Raw genomic sequence first — 20,456 nt, forward strand, 5'->3', positions numbered from 1 at the left:
ACTTAATTCTATTCCTTTCTTTACAATACTTCTACAGTTCAACACTAACATTTTTATGTCATCCCTACATGACTTTCAGATCTCTGTACCTTTATCACCGCTCCCTGGACAACGCCGTTTCCCTGAATGTACTTCCCTATTACCCCTCCAAACAAATTTTCTAACTTATACGTACCGCTGTGGTTTAAGTGAAGGCCATCTGAGCGCAGATCCCTATCTCCTACCCACCCATTAGCATCTAGAAATTTCACTCCCAGTTTCCCGCATACCCACTCCATAGTCTCATTTAAATCCCCAATCACCCTCCAGTCGGTATCCCTCCTACACAGTATTCCACTGATAACAATCTCTGCTTCCTTAAAACTTCACCCGTGCTGCATTTACCAGATCCCACACATCCCCAACTATTTTAGTACTTATATCAGCTTGCCTTACGTTGTTGGGACCAACGTGAAACACTACACCTTTCTCCTTCCCCTCCTCCCTCTCCTCTACTTTCCTCAACATCTGCCTCAACCTAATTACTGGATAACACTCTACCCTGCTTCCCTTTCCTCCACACACTTTCCCCACATGTCTAACGATGGAATCCCCCATGACCAGAGCCTCAACCCTACCCACCTCATTTGATCCCCTCCCCTCTTGGTCAGCCCTATCTTTCCTGATAGCTGCAGAAGCTACTCCCTTTTATCCTTCCCATGACCCTGTTCCACCTGTCTTTTCCTATCCCCTACTCTACATTTCCCTTTCCTACCTTTTCCCTTCCTCCTACTTCCACACATCTCAGTAACAGTTCCCTGTTCCTCATCTTCCCTCTGTTGTTCTACCTGGAGTGATTCATGCTGATTTTGCACAGACACCTGTCCTGAATCCTGATCCTGAATAGAGCCCTTAGCCTGCAATTTTCTTCCCCTTAGGACAATAGACCACCTGTCTTCTACAACTACTTCCTTTCCTTCCCCTCCATCTTGAGGGAGGCCTATCTTCCTTCCTATCTTCTGTGAGAATCCTAATTATCTCCCTCAAACTCTCCAACTCCTCCCTCATACCCCTCAATGCCTCGCCACACCCACAGTTCCTATACTTGCACTCCTTAGCCATTATTTACGGAAAAAATTAAAAGAAAAGGAAAAATAAAATAACTTATGTGCAAAAAAATTAACAGAGGGATATATTGTCTGATATAATACTCAAGGATCACACAACAATAAGGTAATTAAGATCTAAAGTTACAAACTTCATGATGACATTGTATACGTGTCGAAACTGGTACCATTATAATTAAAATGTTGTAACATAATCTATGTGCAACAGTTATGTATTGAAAAGGTGGATTCCATTATATTAAATTACTTTTGTGAAGGTAATTAATATATGACTACACTACATTACTACTTAGACAAACTCTATTTTTATCCTACAACAGCCTAACAGGATAAAAACGGGTGTTAATTACTGAATACTGATGGGAATACACGAGAATTACACAATTCTAAACTGCAATTAAGCCTATCCTAATAATAACAACAACAGAATTTTAGTAAGAGAGTTTCTACGAAGACCTCTACTATACCGGTGCTATACAAATATTTTACAATAATAAAATAAGCACGCTAAATTCTAATAAGATATTACTCGTATAATACTGTACAATACACTACAATCATTTTAAACTACATTCAGACGAATCCTAATTACAATACCAGTAGCCTACTATATGTCACTACTAAGCACAAACAGAAATGAAAATTGCAAGTTTGAAATTTGCAAGAACTACTGTACTCAAAGATTACCAACAAAGCTAAATGCTTAGACAGGTTATTATTAGTACTATACTCTAATAGATACACACAAAAGATACACACAAATATAGCAGGCAAGATATAGTACTATCTAAATATACTGTATCTACACTACAGTTCTCAGCTGAAATGTAGTTATATGAATTTTTACCGCTGGTGGATTACTATTGTTTTCCCTACTACGCAGGACGGGGAATAAAAGTGTCCTTAAATGATAAAAAATAAGAGGATGTCTACAATAATTTCTGTCAAAACTACCCCGGGGGCTTGAACTGCAATATTATTGGGATATAGGAATTTGATTATTAACTTTTACTCGATGAATAAACGAAGGTGGAAAGAAAAATGTGTGCTGGGAACTAAGACTACAAATTATCGGAATAAAGTAATCAGTTGATTTTGTATTTATTCACACAACTACCATGTGCATGTAGCAACAATTGTCAACAATTCTAATAGAATTCTAATAGAATTGTCAACAATCCAAAGACTGTTAAGTACCGTAATTATCCAGTGAAATTACCGTGTATTTGTGTATTGGATTTAGGAGGTCAAATGGACTGTATCGCGACTGACCTGTCTAAAGCATTTGATAGATCAGTATTGATTGATTGAACAAGGGGAGTCTTAGTCTTACAAGGAGATCCGATGAGCCCAGTTCTCTTCAATGTAATGACAGCAGACAGTGGCCACACTATAAACACAAGAAATTTTAAACTGCTTATGTATGCAGACAACATGTTGGTTCTCTCCAAGAACCAAGATGATCTGCAAACAGCCATGGAGAACATCGGACTATGGACACTAGAAAACTCTATGGAAATAAACAGTGCCAAAACAAAGGCAATGAAGTTTAGAAGGGGAGGAAGGATATCCAAGAGGGAACACCTCATGTACGGAGGAGAAACCCTAGAATTCGTACCAAGCTTCAAGTACCTGGTGTTCATAATGCAAACAACTAAAACCGCCTTCTCCTTGCACATAGAAGAGAGAGCAACGGCCGCAACAAAAGCAACATATGACATCCCTAAACTCCAAAAACTTTCCCTGCCAACCACCACAGATGGAATCCAACGAATATGGATGGTGAACAACCTTAGGAATCAAAGATAATTTTAAAGCAAGATTCCCAAAAAGAGCTCTCTCAATATGTAAGATCACAAGGAACAGTTATGCGTACATAATAGTACAGGAATCCTACATTATCGAAGATATAAGAAGTTGTTTGAGGCTACCAGAAAAGCAAGCATACAAAACAGTCATCGAGGAGAGACATGATAAAGCCAGCGAGATACTGAGAGAAATAGTGGACACAGAAGCAATGAAAACAGAAACCTGGAAGGGACTGAACTTCAAGCTCCGCCATCTCTACACAAGCTTTACTGCCCATGGCTTCCACGGGAAAACATGCCAGAAGGAATCGTAACAACGAACACAAGGAGGACTGCGTCTGAAAACTATGCAACCAACCATGCCCCAACTACCATTTGGCAAAATGTGGAAACTGAACTCAATCTTTATACATGCTGACAAAAGACTGGTGAAAACCTAACCCAATCTAATGTACATATTGTGTTTAATAAAATAATTAATTAACTTTGAAGTCAAAACTAATGCAACATTAACAGAACTACAAAATAGCAAAAACATAAACATTTAATTAATAACAGAATATACCTGAAAAAGGAAACATTTCATTAATAACAGAGTGACAAGTTTCATTCTTGAAAAAAAAAAAAATCATCAAATTCTAACAATTTACACATTTTTCAAAATAATTGATGAACAAGTGTAAGAACATTTACCAGTATATTAAAATTCTCTGTTCAGTGTCTTAATAAAATTGACACCAGGGACTGCATGACTCAGTCCACCCTGACAGCTGTGAGCACGTAAAGTGAAAGAGACCGAGTGCATCACTGAAATAAATTCAAAAATATTTCCACATTTCCACATTTATTAAGACATTGAACACGAAATTTTTACCTAAATGTTTTTACACTTGTTCATAACATTCATCAATAATAATAATAATAATAATAATAATAATAATAATAATAATAATAATAATAATAATAAAGAGTGATTTATAAGAATCTGTTGTTCTTTCTAAAACGAAATATGAAAATCTGTTATTAACCCCTTAAACTGGTATTTAAATTTCCCTGACCCAAGCCTACTGGCGGTAATCTAAATGTCCAAGCAGCAGCTATGTTACAGTACTATGAAAAAACATATCTTGATAACGTTTGTATATAAATAACCTAAATTTTGAGATATAACACACCGCCAATAGACACTACGTTAGAAAAACGTAAAAAAGATTTATTGTTTATTTTTATTTTTTTGCTATTTGATTTATGTCACACCGACACAGACAGCTCTTATTGTGATGATAGGATAGGAAAGGGCTAGAACTGGGAAGGAATCGGCCGTGGTCTTAATTAAGGTACAGCCCCAGCATTTGCCTGGTGTGCAAATGGGAAACCACAGAAAACCATTTTCAGGGCTGCCAACAGTGGGGTTCAAACCCACTATCTCACAGATGCAAGCTCACAGCTGCGCCCCCCCCCCCCCCCCTAACCGCAGGGCCAACTCGCCTGGTTAAAAAAATAAAATAAAAAACTCACCTAAAAGTTGTCTTCAATGTGATAAACTTTTAAATAAAATGAAAGTGAAACTTTTGGGGTAACGGAATAGTAGTAATAATAAATAATAAATTAAATTAATACAGATGACGGTACACAGTATGTTTAATAAATAATAATGTTATTGGTCTCACATCCCACTAACTACTTTTACCGTTTTCAGAGACGCTGAAGTGCCGGAATGTAGTCCCACAGGAGTTCTTTTACATGCTAGTAAATCTACTGACACGAGGCTGACATATTTGAACACCTTCAAATACCACCGTACTTAGCCAGGTTATATGTTTCAATAATATAACATCTATATATATAAAATAAGAGTTTTGTCTGTACATTGCTCAGAATTTGAAAAGAATGCTATTTTTGTATCGGTCATGTTCACAATAACAAGAAAATGCATTTTTTACATTTCCGTAATTTCTGTCTGTCTGTCTGTCTGTATGTATGTACACGCATCACGAGAAAATGGTTGAAGAGAATTTAATGAAAATTGGAATGTAAAGTCGGGTGATGAACCGCTACAATCTAGGCTATAAATTATTTTAATCACGCTGAGTGAAATGGTAGTTTAGGGGAAGCCTGAAATTTAATTCTCAAATATTTATGTTATTAGTGGTCGTGTCTTAATGAAAATCGGTAGACAAACATCTAAATATATAAAATAAGAGTTTTGTCTGTACATTGCTCAGAATTTGAAAAGAATGGCGTTTCTGTATCGTTCTTGTTCACAGTAACAAGAAAATGCATTTTTTACTTTTCCGTAATTTCTGTCTGTCTGTCTGTCTGTCTGTCTGTCTGTCTGTCTGTCTGTCTGTCTGTCTGTCTGTCTGTCTGTCTGTCTGTCTGTCTGTCTGTCTGTCTGTCTGTCTGTCTGTCTGTCTGTACACGCATCACGAGAAAACGGCTGAAGAGAATTTAATGAAAATCGGAATGTACAGTCGGGTGTTGAACCGCTACTATCTAGGCTATAAATTATTTTAATCGCGCTCAGCGAAATAGAAGTTTAGGGAAGGCCTGAAATTTAATTCTCAAATATTTATGTTATTAGTGGTCGTGTCTTAATGAAAATCGGTAGACAAAGATGGGAAATAAGTCGCCACAATATAGGCTATACGCGCTGAGAATAATGGTAGTTTAGGGGAAGGCCTAAAATTTAATTGTCAAATATTTATTGTATTAGTGGTCTTATCTTCACGAAAATTAGTATGCAAAGTCGGGGAATAGGTCGCTATAATCTAGGATATCAATAATGTTATTCACACTGAGTGAAATGGTAGTTTAGGGGAAGGCCTGAAATGTAATCTATATACAGAGTGAAGCGAAATTCGCGCACTCGGGCGTCGCAGTGCGACTCCCTACATGCCAGCAATAAAAAATGTCTTTCACAAAAGTTCGTCCTGCGAGTATATCAGGCAGAGAAAGGACATTGAATAGTGGCAATCTGGCAACACTGTAACCACATGTACGGTAAGTACCTCTGTCAGCATCATATATCCGCGCTGAGCAGTTGGTGCATTGGATAGGGTTTTGGGTTGGCATGCAGGTGGTAGAGGGTTCGATCCTGGGTTAAGGCGCAATTTTTTGTTTACTAATTTCCATCGGACATTACATACTGTAATACAGTAAGACACCGTACCTTAGGTCTCATGTATCCTACATTTACAACATTTTGTAACGCTGAACACAACAAATACCTTGCTAGGCCTACTGGTAACGTAAGCCCTTACGAAATACAATGGACTTGAACGAGGCAAGAATAACAGTTGCTCCTAATCTATGAGATCGTTGGAGGACGGTAGAAAGAAAACAGGTTTCGCATTTAGTATATGAATTTGTGCGAATAAATTCACGCCCACGACGTGGAAAGGACGTCTTTCAAAGCTGACCAAGGGAAACGATTGTTCGTCCATTTGTAGGATCGTAGTATGTAAGTGCAAAGGGTTTCTAGAGGACCCGCTGCAATGGCTGTTGACGATTAAGTTGCCAGATACCATACCACCTGGACTACATTTATGAAATAAAAAAAATACGCTTCAACCCAGGATCGACCCCTCGACCTCCTGAATGCTAACCCAAAACTGTAACCACTGCACCAACTGTACAGCACAAAGAATACGTGCTGACAGAGGTAGTTACCCTACATGTGGTTACAGTGTTGCCAGATTGCCACTCTTCAACGCCCTTTTTCTGCCAGATATACTCGAAGGACGAACTTTTGTGAGAGACATTTTTTTATTGCTGGCATGTGAGCATAATATATAAGTAATAATAATAACAATAATAATGTGAGCAGTCGCGCTGCGACGCCTGAGTGCACGAATTTCGCTTCACCCTGTATATAAAATAAGAGTTTTGTCTGTACATTGCTTATAATTTGAAAATAATGGTATTTCTGTATCGGTCATGTTCACAGTAGCAAGAAAATGCATTTTTTACTTTTCCGTAATTTCTGTCTGTCTGTCTGTACACGCATCACGAGAAAACGGCTGAAGAGAATTTAATGAAAATCGGAATGTACAGTCGGGTGATTAACCGCTACAATCTAGGCTATAAATTATTTTGATCACGCTGAGTGAAATGATAGTTCAGGGAAGGCCTGAAATTTAATTCTCAAATATTTATGTTATTAGTGGTCGTGCCTTAATGAAAATCAGTAGACAAACATTGGAAATAAGTCGCTACAATATAGGCTATACACGCTGAGAAAAATGGTAGTTTAGGGGAAGGCCTAAAATTTAATTGTCAAACATTTATTGTATTAGTGGTCGTATCTTCTCGAAAATTGGTATGCAAAGTCTGGGAATAGGTCACTATAATCTAGGCTATCAATAATGTAATTCACACTGAGTGAAATGGTAGTTTAAGGGAAGGCCTGAAATGTAATCTATATATAAAATAAGTGTTTTGCCTGTACATTGCTCAGAATTTGAAATGAATGGTATTTCTGTATCTGTCATGTCTACAGTAACAAGGAAATGCGTTTTTTTACTTTCCCGTAATTTCTGTCTGTCCGTCTATATGTATGTATGTACACGCATCAAGAGGAAACGGCTGAAGAGAATTTAATGAAAATCGTCATGTAATGTCGGGTGATGATCCACTACAATCTAGGCTATAAATTATTTTATTCACGCTGAGTGAAATGGTAGTTTAGGGGAAGGCCTGAAATGTAATTCTCAAATAAGTTATTTATGTCATTAGTGGTCGTATAGATAAATCTATATATATCAATCTCACAGCTGCGCGCCCCTAACCACACGGCCAACTCGCCTGGTCGTACCGACTGAAACAGCCTGCCTGTATATTGGCGGGAAGTAGCATGCCATTCCTCTGGTTCATACATTTTCTGATATATCTGGTTCGTAACACATTGGTTCATCATAGTATTCGAGCTATTCAATCCCTACTCGGAGGCACTGATTGGAATGAGTAGTGTGCATGTTTAACGGAATAATGACAGAGGAGTGTTCACGGCAGTCTGCGACCTGGTTATTCCAGGTCTGGAACTTCGGACTCTTAGATCGGCACCGTAGTACTGTTCGTTGAAAGTGAGAAAGTTTGCGGTGTTTCATTTGATCGAGTATTTTATATGATAACATTGCTTTCAATCGCTACATTCCTACTGACGTTTTTGTAATGACCTATGTTGGATTAAGTTAGGAAAACCACCAAGTCAGTCTTTCTGAGAATCCCGTAGCGAAGCACGGGTACATCAGCTAGTTATTAATAAGAATATTAACAATAATAAGCAATACTGACAGTAGTAAATTATTAGGTAGAAGAAGAATAATGAGGAAGAGAGAAAGAAAGAAAGATAAGAGTATTTTTCGTTTAGGTGCGTGATGATTGGATTTATCTTAAACAACTCTTTGTTGCCTTCACACCTTCCATGTAGTTCATTATCAACAAAATGTAAACATCTATGTCTCAGTTCAAACTTGTCCTTTGTAATTACATTGTAGAATATAGGCATGTCAAGAATAGGAGTTTTACTAAAATATGATTTTATGGAAGGCTTCTGAATAATTCCCATGAGAATCTGTAATCCAAAATAAACACACAGTTCATCACAATCCACATTTTTCCAGTAATAAATCCTTGACCACAGTGTCGGGTCATCTTTATTTGAATTTAAGAAGTCGTTGGCATAGCGATTTGTATTGTCCGCTACTGTAAGCAATAGGCCCCATCTCATTATCGAAAAACAGTTTAAATGATTGTGAAACACGCTGTACCTGGTATACAACTCCATATTTTCTAGTAAAAGAAGTTTTTTGTGGGGTGTATCAATCACCCACATTATCCCATTTCCAGTCATCTTGTGTACGTTGATGCTTCGCCAGCAAGACACTCCATTTTCCTCATCACTAGTGTCGTCACTGTTAACACTTTTTCAAGGCTACTTTCTGGGTAAAAATCTTCATCACTTTCATCACTGTCAAATTCACTACTGCTATCAAATACTATAATATCACTATCACCTGGTTCATTTGGAGTGTACAGACCGGGAAAGGGTAGCACTGATGCGGATTTGGAATTATTTGATAGGATAGTCGGCTATGTGGGAAACAACATGGAAAGAAATGCGATTGTAGCAGGAGATCTGAATTTGGCAGATGTCAATTGGGAAGAAAATGCGAACGACAGGAAGCATGACCAACAAATGGCAAATAAGTTAATATGGGAAGGACAGCTGATTCAGGAAGTGATGGAACCAACCATAGGGAAAAATATCCTGGATGTGGTGCTGATAAAACCAGATGAGCTCTATAGGGAAACTGAAGTAACAGATGGTATTAGTGATCATGAAGTTGTTTTTGTGGTAGTTAAAAATAAATGTGATAGAAAGGAAGGTCTTAAAAGTAGGACTATTAGGCAGTACCATATGGCTGATAAAGCAGGCACGAGGCAGTTTCTAAAAAGTAACTATGATCGCTGGGATGGGTTTAAAGAAATTGTTGAGGAATGCGAAAACAGGTTTGTACCTTTAAGGGTATAAGACCCACCTTATTATAATAGAGAAATAAAGAGACTAAGAAGGAGGTGCAGACTGGAAAGAAATAGAGTTAGAAATGGCTGTGGAAGTAAGGAGAAATTGAAGGAACTTATTAGAAAATTGAATCTAGCAAAGAAGGCAGCTAAGGATAACATGATGGCAAGCATAATTGGCAGTCATACAAATTTTAGTGAAAAATGGAAGGGTATGTATAGGTATTTTAAGGCAGAAACAGGTTCCAAGGAGGACATTCCAGGAATAATTAATGAACAAGGAGAGTGTGTATGTGAGGATCTTCAAAAGGCAGAAGTATTCAGTCAGCAGTATGTAAAGATTGTTGGTTACAAGGATAATGTTGAGACAGAGGAGACTAAGGCCAAAGAAGTATTAAAATTTACATATGACAAAAATGACATTTACAATAAGATACAAAAGTTGAAAACTAGAAAAGCAGCTAGAATTGATCAGATTTCTGGGGATATACTAAAGACAATGGGTTGGGATATAGTACCATATCTGAAGTACTTATTTGATTATTGTTTGGTCAGAGGAGCTATACCAGATGAATGGAGAGTTGCTATAGTACGCCCTGTGTATAAAGGAAGGGGTGATGGACATAAAGCTGAAAATTACAGGCCAGTAAGTTTGACGTGCATTGTATGTAAGCTTTGGGAAGGCATTCTTTCTGATTATATTAGACATGTTTGTGAAATTAATAACTGGTTCGATAGAAGGCAGTTCGGTTTTAGGAAAGGTTATTCCACTGAAGCTCAACTTGTAGGATTCAGCAAGATATAGCAGATATCTTGGATTATGGAGGTCAAATGGACTGTATCGCGTTTGACCTGTCTAAAGCATTTGATAGGGTGGATCATGGGAGACTACTGGCAAAAATGAGTGCAAATGGACTAGACAAAAGAGTGACTGAATGGGTTGCTATATTTCTAGAAAATAGATCTCAGAGAATTAGAGTAGGTGGAGCTTTATCTGACCCTGTAATAATTAAGAGGGGAATTCCTCAAGGCAGTATTATCGGACCTTTATGTTTTCTTAAATATATAAATGATATGAGTAAAGGAGTGGAATCGGAGGTAGGCCTTTTTGCGGATGATGTTATTCTCTATAGAGTGATAAATAAGTTACAAGATTGTGAGCAACTGCAGCGCGACCTCGAAAATGTTGTGAGATGGACAGCAGACAATGGTATGTTGATAAACGGGGTTAAAAGTCAGGTTGTGAGTTTCACAAATAGAAAAGGTCCTCTCAGTTTTAATTACTGCATTGATGGGGTGAAAGTTCCTGTTGGGGTTCATTGTAAGTATCTAGGTGTTAATATAAGAAAAGACCTTCATTGGGGTAATCACATAAATGGGATTGTAAATAAAGGGTACAGATCTCTGCACATGGTTATGAGGGTGTTTAGGGGTTGTAGTAAGGATGTAAAGGAGAGGGCATATAAGTCTCTGGTAAGACCCCAACTAGAGTATGGTTCCAGTGTATGGGACCCTCACCAGGATTACCTGATTCAAGAACTGGAAAAAATCCAAAGAAAAGCAGCTCGATTTGTTCTGGGTGATTTCAGACAAAAGAGTAGCGTTACAAAAGTGTTGCAAAGTTTGGGTTGGGAGGAATTGAGAGAAAGAAGAAGAGCTGCTCGACTAAGTGGTATGTTGATATAGATGTTGATTCCCATAGGGAATCTGAAATATTTGTCCTGAATGAGCAAATTTATAATACCAATATAAATGGTCCGTTATTGGACATTATAAATTTTCCAGCTAGCTCACTCTTGGTTGCCAGCGTTTCGCCCTCGTGTGCTAGGGTGGGCTCATCAGTTGGTACCTAGCACACCTACCAATACGCTGGCTAGTGCATACCGTGGAGGCCACTGCGTAGGCTAACTGGAGCCACCGGCAGTGCCAATGCACTAAGAGACTTTGTCTCATCACTAAAAATTGATGCCTGCTTGGCCATCAGATGATATAGATGTTGATTCCCATAGGGAATCTGAAATATTTGTCCTGAATGAGCAAATTTATAATACCAATATAAATGGTCCGTTATTGGACATTATAAATTTTCCAGCTAGCTCACTCTTGGTTGCCAGCGTTTCGCCCTCGTGTGCTAGGGTGGGCTCATCAGTTGGTACCTAGCACACCTACCAATACGCTGGCTAGTGCATAGCGTGGAGGCCACTGCGTAGGCTAACTGGAGCCACCGGCAGTGCCAATGCACTAAGAGACTTTGTCTCATCACTAAAAATTGATGCCTGCTTGGCCATCAGATGATATAGATGTTGATTCCCATAGGGAATCTGAAATATTTGTCCTGAATGAGCAAATTTATAATACCAATATAAATGGTCCGTTATTGGACATTATAAATTTTCCAGCTAGCTCACTCTTGGTTGCCAGCGTTTCGCCCTCGTGTGCTAGGGTGGGCTCATCAGTTGGTACCTAGCACACCTACCAATACGCTGGCTAGTGCATACCGTGGAGGCGAGGGCGAAACGCTGGCAACCAAGAGTGAGCTAGCTGGAAAATTTATAATGTCCAATAACGGACCATTTATATTGGTATTATAAATTTGCTCATTCAGGACAAATATTTCAGATTCCCTATGGGAATCAACATCTATATCATCTGATGGCCAAGCAGGCATCAATTTTTAGTGATGAGACAAAGTCTCTTAGTGCATTGGCACTGCCGGTGGCTCCAGTTAGCCTACGCAGTGGCCTCCACGGTATGCACTAGCCAGCGTATTGGTAGGTGTGCTAGGTACCAACTGATGAGCCCACCCTAGCACACGAGGGCGAAACGCTGGCAACCAAGAGTGAGCTAGCTGGAAAATTTATAATGTCCAATAACGGACCATTTATATTGGTATTATAAATTTGCTCATTCAGGACAAATATTTCAGATTCCCTATGGGAATCAACATCTATATCATCTGATGGCCAAGCAGGCATCAATTTTTAGTGATGAGACAAAGTCTCTTAGTGCATTGGCACTGCCGGTGGCTCCAGTTAGCCTACGCAGTGGCCTCCACGGTATGCACTAGCCAGCGTATTGGTAGGTGTGCTAGGTACCAACTGATGAGCCCACCCTAGCACACGAGGGCGAAACGCTGGCAACCAAGAGTGAGCTAGCTGGAAAATTTATAATGTCCAATAACGGACCATTTATATTGGTATTATAAATTTGCTCATTCAGGACAAATATTTCAGATTCCCTATGGGAATCAACATCTATATCATCTGATGGCCAAGCAGGCATCAATTTTTAGTGATGAGACAAAGTCTCTTAGTGCATTGGCACTGCCGGTGGCTCCAGTTAGCCTACGCAGTGGCCTCCACGGTATGCACTAGCCAGCGTATTGGTAGGTGTGCTAGGTACCAACTGATGAGCCCACCCTAGCACACGAGGGCGAAACGCTGGCAACCAAGAGTGAGCTAGCTGGAAAATTTATAATGTCCAATAACGGACCATTTATATTGGTATTATAAGTGGTATGTTCCGAGCTGTCAGCGGAGAGATGGCGTGGAATGACATTAGTAGACAAATTAGTTTGAGTGGTGTTTATAAAAGTAGGAAATATCACAATATGAAGATAAAGTTGGAATTCAAGAGAACAAACTGGGGCAAATATTCATTTATAGGAAGGGGAGTTAGGGATTGGAATAACTTACCAAGGGAGATGTTCAATAAATTTCCAATTTCTTTGAAATCATTTAGAAAAAGGCTAGGAAAACAACAGATGGGGAATCTGCCACATGGGCGACTGCCCTAAATGCACATCAGTATTGATTGATTGAATATTCTACTATTTGTTCAGACGTAAGACTTACTCAGACCTGCCATGCTTTCACTTGAAACAACAGCGGTTGGCTACATAAAAGCACGATGTATTTTATAACAAAGTTACAGTTCTAACCCAAATAAACAACACATAAGGGCAAAAAACAGATTCTCGAGGTTTCATGTGCCATGTAGTACAAAGAAATGTCAAGAGATAGCAGAGCTAGACTGTTTTGGAACAAGTGATGCGCTCGGTGTGACAGTCATGTGCATCTGCTGATAGATTAGACTACTGCGCGTGACACTCACGTTCTCCCAGCTTGAGAGGTTAACTAAATGTTTTATTTTTCAGGTACAGTGGAACTTGAATAATTCAAACTATTTTGTTTGAATCGTCTTTGATTCAACCTTTCAGCTGGTCCCTAGAATTCTGTATTTTAAAATTTTTTAAAAATCATGGAAAATTTAAGTTTTATTTTGGTTAATTCAAAGATTTATGTATGTGTTTTTAAAGAAAATGTACTATATTTTACTGTACTGAATAAGAGTAGTTTGCAGTTGAGTTAGTGTTCTGTTTCCGGGAACATGAGAGGCAACATTAGAATGTGGTCAGTATCCTCTCCTCTGCTACCCCAATGCTTTGCTTCGTTTGGACACGTCAGCTGTCGCATCACTTTAGCCACTCGAGCAGACAAGTGCACAGTTGACGAAGTGATTTCCCTGTTGTGTTGTGAAACTGCACTGGTTTTAATAGTTTAGTTTATTAGTTTGTTCTTGTGTTATGTGCAACATTATGTCATTGTCCAAGTCATTAACAATCACCACAAAGATAGTGGTGATCAAAGAAGTGGGAAAGGGAGTTAGAAAGAAATCGCTAAGGATTTTGGAATTCCCACTAATAGTTTGTCGACTTTTTTTTTTTTTTACAAATCAAAGAAAAAAATTTGAGCAGAGAGAGCGAGAGTGGGAAAGACAGGAAAAGATCGAAAGGACCGGACAATCCAGATGTGGACAACTGTGTACTGAAGGGGTTCAAATAAGCACAAGATAAGAATGTTCCCACGAGTGGCACTCTTCTAAGAGCAAAGGCTGGAGAATTTGCCTCTGGATCACAGAAAAAAAAATATTCAAAGTTGTGGCTGGGTGGATTCAAAGAACAGAGAAAGATTTCTTCAAAGCTGAGTGGGGTGAAGTGGTGCTGTTAATGGACTCACAGCAGAAGACTGGAAAAAAGACTTGGTAAAAACTATTCAGGCCAAAAACCAAAAATATTTTCAACATGGACAAGAGAGGTCCTTTTTTATAAATACACTCCTGATAAAACTCCTACATTTATAGGTGAAGAGTGCAATAGGGGCAAGCTCAGTAAAGATCAAATTTCACTGTTTGTTGAAGGCAATATGGGTGGTTCTGAAAAGCTGCCACTGTTGATGATCAGAAAATCAGCTAATCCAAATTGTTTAAAAAAAAAGTAAAATCAAAGCCAGTGGACTATGAACCCAATAAAAGAATATGGATGACAAATAAAAGGGCTCCTAAAAACTGACCAAAAGATTGGCAAACAAAATTGGCAGATTCCTCTTTTCGTAGGCAACAGCATCGCTAACAACTGTATTCCCCTTCTGAAGAATGTGGAGGCTACCAGTTGTTTGGCACATGGACCAGGTTATAATAAAAATTAACATTTCTACAGACAACTGCTGGTTGAAAACATTCTTACTGGAAATTTTGACAGACAGAAGAATTCACTTCAAGCTTCACAAATGTATAAACTAGCATGGGATCAAATGACAGACAAAACCACTAACAATTGTTTTAAAAAAGCCGAATTCATCAGGAAAGAAACGGGAGGAAGAAATAATGAAACTGTGACTGATGCAGTGCCTACAATTGGCAGCTGGGAGAGCCTAACTCCATATCCAGCCATCTCCATATCCAGCCATCTCATATGAGGACTTTGTTTGTGAGGATTAAGGTGTGGCAGGGTGTGACGAGCTGATTGATGTGGACATTCTCTCTGAAGTCATCAACAACAGCCAATTTGAGGACTCTGGTGATGAAGAGCATGATTCTCCAGAGTCACAGGGAAAGTCCAATCATAAGTGCCACAGAAGCTATGAAACATATTCAATAAGTTAGGTGATTTTTAGAAAGTCACAATAATGTGATTCCATTTTTCAATCATTACAAGTACAAGTTAAATGAGTTAGAATCACACACTATGATAGAGACTGTCTCTCTCAACAATGTGCAAATTCCCAGTGACTGGAAGAAAGCAACTGTAGTCCCAATTTTTAAAGAGGGCAACAGTTTGCTAATGGACAACTATAGACCCATTAACCTTATGGCCATTATATACAAGCAAATGGAATATCATTCAGAATATCTACGGGAACAACGAGGGAAAAGTTTATGGATTAATGGCCATCAACATGGTTTCAGAAAAGGTTTCTCTTACAAGAGCCAGATGTTGTCGCTCTTGCAAGATATTAGCGAGTCATTAGACAAAGGTGTACAAGTTGATGCTATTGTAATGGATTTTGTTAAAGCATTTGGTGTAGTACCACATGACATTCTGATCTGAAAATTGGTGGAAACAAACAATGACAAAAGGATGGTTCTGCAGATCCGGGAATTTTTGACAGGCCGCATGCAGAGGGTAAAGGTGGGAAGTAAATACTCCGATGAAGTTTCTATAACGTCGGAAGTAGTACAGTGTAGTGTTATAGGACCAATCTTATTTACGGCATTTATCAACGATCAGCTGAACAAAGTTTGAAGTGAATGCGGATTGTTTGTGGACGAGTGCATAATATGCAGAAAAATACAGAATGCCGGTGATAATAGGTTATTAAAAGCTGATATAAATATCCTCCATATGTGGGCTATCGATAATAAAACTAAAATAAATTCTCAAAAATGCAGTCTCATAAGAATAGGAAAGAAACATAGGTAAGGGGAATTTCAATATTGTCTTGGATCGGACGCTCTGGTAGAGAGTTACTCATGCAAGTACCTAGGAATCCATGTAAAGAGAGATCTAAAATGGGACACCCACATAGGAAGTGTAATTTCTAAAGCATACAAGTCCTTACACTTCATGATGATGGTGCTAAAGGGCAGCAGTTTCCAGGTGAAGGAACAGGGCTACACATCACTCATTAGGCCAGCCCTAGAATATGGAGCAGCCGTATGGGATCCATACCAAACAGGACTCATTAAGGAACTCGAGATGGTACAGCGAAAGGCTGCAAGATTCATGCTTAACGATTTCAATCCTAGAAGTAGTGTGACAAGTATGATTTTTAAAAAATTGGGTGCGAGACACTGGGGACTAGAAGGAAATGAACATGGTTATGTGCCATGTATAACGCCAACACGAATAAGGCAGCTTGGAGAGAGCTGAACAGTCGCCTGGAAAAGCCCTGTTACATAAGCAGGACAGATCATCTGCATAAAAGTAAAAGGTAGATCGCAGAAAACTAACTATGGTAAATATTTGTTTGTAAATCAGGGAAGTGATGATTGGAATGCATTACCTGCAGCTGTCTTAGAGCCTTTTCCCACAAATGTAAGATGCTTTAAGAACAGACTCCAGCATTCTGTAAAATGTGTGTAAATTTCTATGTGATGATGTCATATTTTAAAGCAACGCTCAACCCACTGTAAATTGTAGTAGGCATCTGAATTTTTTTTTTTTTTTTTTTTTTTGTTAGTGGCTTTATGTCACACCAACACAGATAGGTCTTATGGCGACGATGGGATAGGAAAGGCCTAGGAGTTGGGAGGAAGTGGCCGTGGCCTCAATTAAGGTACAGCCCCAGCATTTGCCTGGTGTGAAAATGGGAAACCATGGAAAACCATCTTCAGGACTGCCGACAGTGGGATTCGAACTCACTATCTCCCGGATGCAAGATCACAGCTGCGCGCTCGCCCAGTTCTGAATTATTTAAGGTATGTGTGAATTTGTATATGAACGTGCTGTATTTACAATGCTAGGATAATAGTAATTGGACCTCTCAATCTACTGTAAGTTACAGTGTAAAATTTTGAAAGATGAAGCTGGATTTAGAATGTTAAACTAGTAGTATTTCTTGTAATATTGGTGGTGGTGGTGGTGGTGGTGGTGGTGGTGGTGGTGGTGGTGGTGGTGGTGGTGGTGGTGACGTTGGTGGTGGCGGTTGGAAGTCATAGTATAAAATTTTGAAATACTTAAGGCACGTGTGAATTTGTATATGATTGCTTGTAATAGTAGTAATCATAGTAGTAGTAATTGTTAGGTAACTATGTTTTAATTTTACTTTATTATCACACTAATGTAAGTGATCATTGCCACCAGGATACTTCCCAATTGCAATGTATTTGTTAATAATAATTTTAAAATATGTGACTTTTTTTTTTACAAGTTGCTTTACGCCGCACCAACACTGATAGGTCTTATGGCGACGATGGGACAGGAAAGAGCTAGGAGTGCGAAGGAAGTGGCCATGGCCTTAATTAAGGCAGAGCCCTGGCATTTGCCTGGTGTGAAAATGGGAAACCACAGAAAACCATCTTCCGGGCTGCTGACAGTGGGATTCAAACCCACTATCTACCAAATATTGGATACTGCTGCACTGCAGCTATTGACCTTGGTCTGTGACTTTTTGAAGAAATTGTGAATAGAGTACAATAGTATATCTCTGAGTTGAGTAAATTAATTCCTGGAGTAAATTCTGAGCAGAACATTATCATTCTGAAGTAAAGTGCTATTTTTTTCCCATACTCTATAAAGAAACACATTTAATTTGATGTTTTGAATTTTTTTGATAATTAAACCAAACCAAATCCCATGGCACAACAGCCCCGAAGGGCAATAGCCTACCAAGTGACCGCTGCTCAGCCCGAAGGCCTACAGATTGCGAGGCATTGTGTGGTCAACACGACTGATTCTCTCGGCCGTTATTCTTGGCTTTCTAGACCGGAGCCGCTATCTCACCATCAGATAGCTCCTCAATTGTAATCACATAGGCAGAGTGGACCTCGAACCAGCCCTCAGATGCAGGTAAAAATTCCTGACCTGGCCGGGAATTGAACCCGGGGCCTCCGGGTAAGAGGCAGGCACGCTACCCGTACACTGCAAGGCCGGCTTTGATAATTAAAATTCTTGGATATAATTCAAAATGTTTCTTTGGTGCCTTTAGCTTAGAATTATCGAAGTTACACTGTATTTTCTAGTTTTATTAACCTTGCACTAGTTTTGACAGACTGGAAAACTTCAAATAATGATATATGTAGATGTTGATTCCCATAGGGAACATGAAATATTTGTCCCCAATTAAGTAAATTTATAATACCAATATAAATGGTCCGTTATTGGACATTATAAATTTTCCAGCTAACTCATTCCTGGTTGCCAGCGTTTCGCCCCCGTGTGCTAAGTTGGGCTCATCAGTTGGTACATAGCACACCCACCAAGACGCATGGCTAGTGCATATCCATATCATCATTTTCCAGCAAATACATATTTCAAATTTGAAAGCATATCAAATACTGATTAGTTTCAAGAATAAAAGAATAGTTTACTCACCATGGCTGCAAAATAGCACGGGCTTCTTCAAATTTGTTGTTAAAGAAATAATGAACTGCGGTTTGAGCTTCTTCCATGGCAGTTTCCAAGTCCATAGAACATGGTCTAAAAGACAAAATAAATAAATAAATAAATATAGAAAGAAAGAAAGAAAGAAAGAAAGAAAGAAGGAAAGAAAGAAAGAAAGAAAGAACGAAAGAAAGAAAATAAATAAATAAATAAATAGCAAGAGCTTTGTTTAAGGAAATCACTTTTGTATCTCATTTTCAATTATTTCTGTTAGGAAATAATAAATCACTAACTGAAGCAACAGAGTATAGATTAAGAATTACTATTATCATGTGGGCAAATGGTAAATCATTATGAAACAATGGGCAATAGGAAAAAATGAAAATACTCTAACTCCAGAAAGTACCTGATAAGTTACCATGGCAAAATACAGTAGTGCAAATATTCAAACAGTGAAGTGAGAATAATTTTAACATCATAACATTTAAAATGGAGAAGTAGGGATCATGAGAGTAGAATGAAATATATTTTACATCATAACCAGAACTTGGACGCAGAATATTTTATATGCACAAACACTGAGACACCAAACAATATAAAGCCTGCCATTCTAATCCTCATAACAAACAGCCTAGACTTGGGAAGAAGCAGCTTTCAGTCTGTGAGGTGCACAATAATAGAACTGATAGGTAAATGTATGTGTTGGTCTCTGGTATAGTACCTGAAGTAAAGCCAACCAGGTCATGGAACTAGATGAAAAAGAGGTGCATCATTAGAGTCTTGAATGTTCTTATCACAAACCTAGGTCACTTACGAGTAAATCACAAGGTATCAGGACTAATAAATCTCCTAACATCTATTAACATGAGCAATTCAAAAGCATTACATGACAATAAATAAATATGCAAAATGAATCATGCAAATGTCAAGTATATATTATAGAATGAAAAATTTTCTAGTTAATGGGTCAATTTTGGCAAGTGAGCAGAGTATTTCAGGGACCATTAACCATCTGTATCCAGAGAGAGGTGAGCACAAGGTGGGAAAGAAAGAAAGAAAGAAAGAAAGAAAGTATATTGTTAAATGCATTGCACTTGCTTCTAGATGCTGGAGATACCGTTCCTTGCCTTGTATGCACATTCTGACATCTTCTGATGAAGCTGAGAAGCAGAAACAAGCTTATTTGTGACTGAGAAGAAATGGATGTAGAACTGGAATTGATGAGGAGAGAGGCTATATACACTGACTGACAAAGCAAATGCAACACCAAGAAGGAGTGGTTCGAAAGGGATGAAAGTTGGGGAAAAAACAGAGACGGCACGGACGAATAATTGATGTTTATTTCAAACCGATATGCAGGTTACATAATGTGCACGGCATCGACTCAGTAGGATGTAGGACCACCGCGAGCGGCGATGCACGCAGAAACACGTCGAGGTACGGAGTCAATAAGAGTGCGGATGGTGTCCTGAGGGATGGTTCTCCATTCTCTGTCAACCATTTGCCACAGTTGGTCCTCCGTACGAGGCTGAGGCAGAGTTTGCAAACGGCATCCAATGAGATCCCACACGTGTTCGATTGGTGAGAGATCCGGAGAGTACGCTGGCCACGGAAGCATCTGTACACCTCGTAGAG

The 20,456-nt window shown here is 38.8% G+C and overlaps 1 protein-coding gene across 4 annotated transcripts in view; it reads right to left on the bottom strand.

Annotated features, from left to right (window-relative positions):
- Positions 1-20,456, bottom strand: part of LOC136862909 (tetratricopeptide repeat protein 39B) — a 545,055-nt gene that overhangs the window by 341,832 nt on the left and 182,767 nt on the right. For all 4 annotated transcript variants that reach the window (XM_068226207.1, XM_068226205.1, XM_068226206.1 and 1 more), the window contains one exon: positions 18,813-18,917. In XM_068226207.1, the coding sequence (XP_068082308.1) occupies positions 18,813-18,917 (105 nt within the window). The remainder of the gene's footprint in view (positions 1-18,812; positions 18,918-20,456) is intronic.

The sequence above is a fragment of the Anabrus simplex genome, chromosome 2, assembly GCF_040414725.1.
Source record: "Anabrus simplex isolate iqAnaSimp1 chromosome 2, ASM4041472v1, whole genome shotgun sequence".
Classification (NCBI taxonomy): Eukaryota; Metazoa; Arthropoda; class Insecta; order Orthoptera; family Tettigoniidae; genus Anabrus; species Anabrus simplex.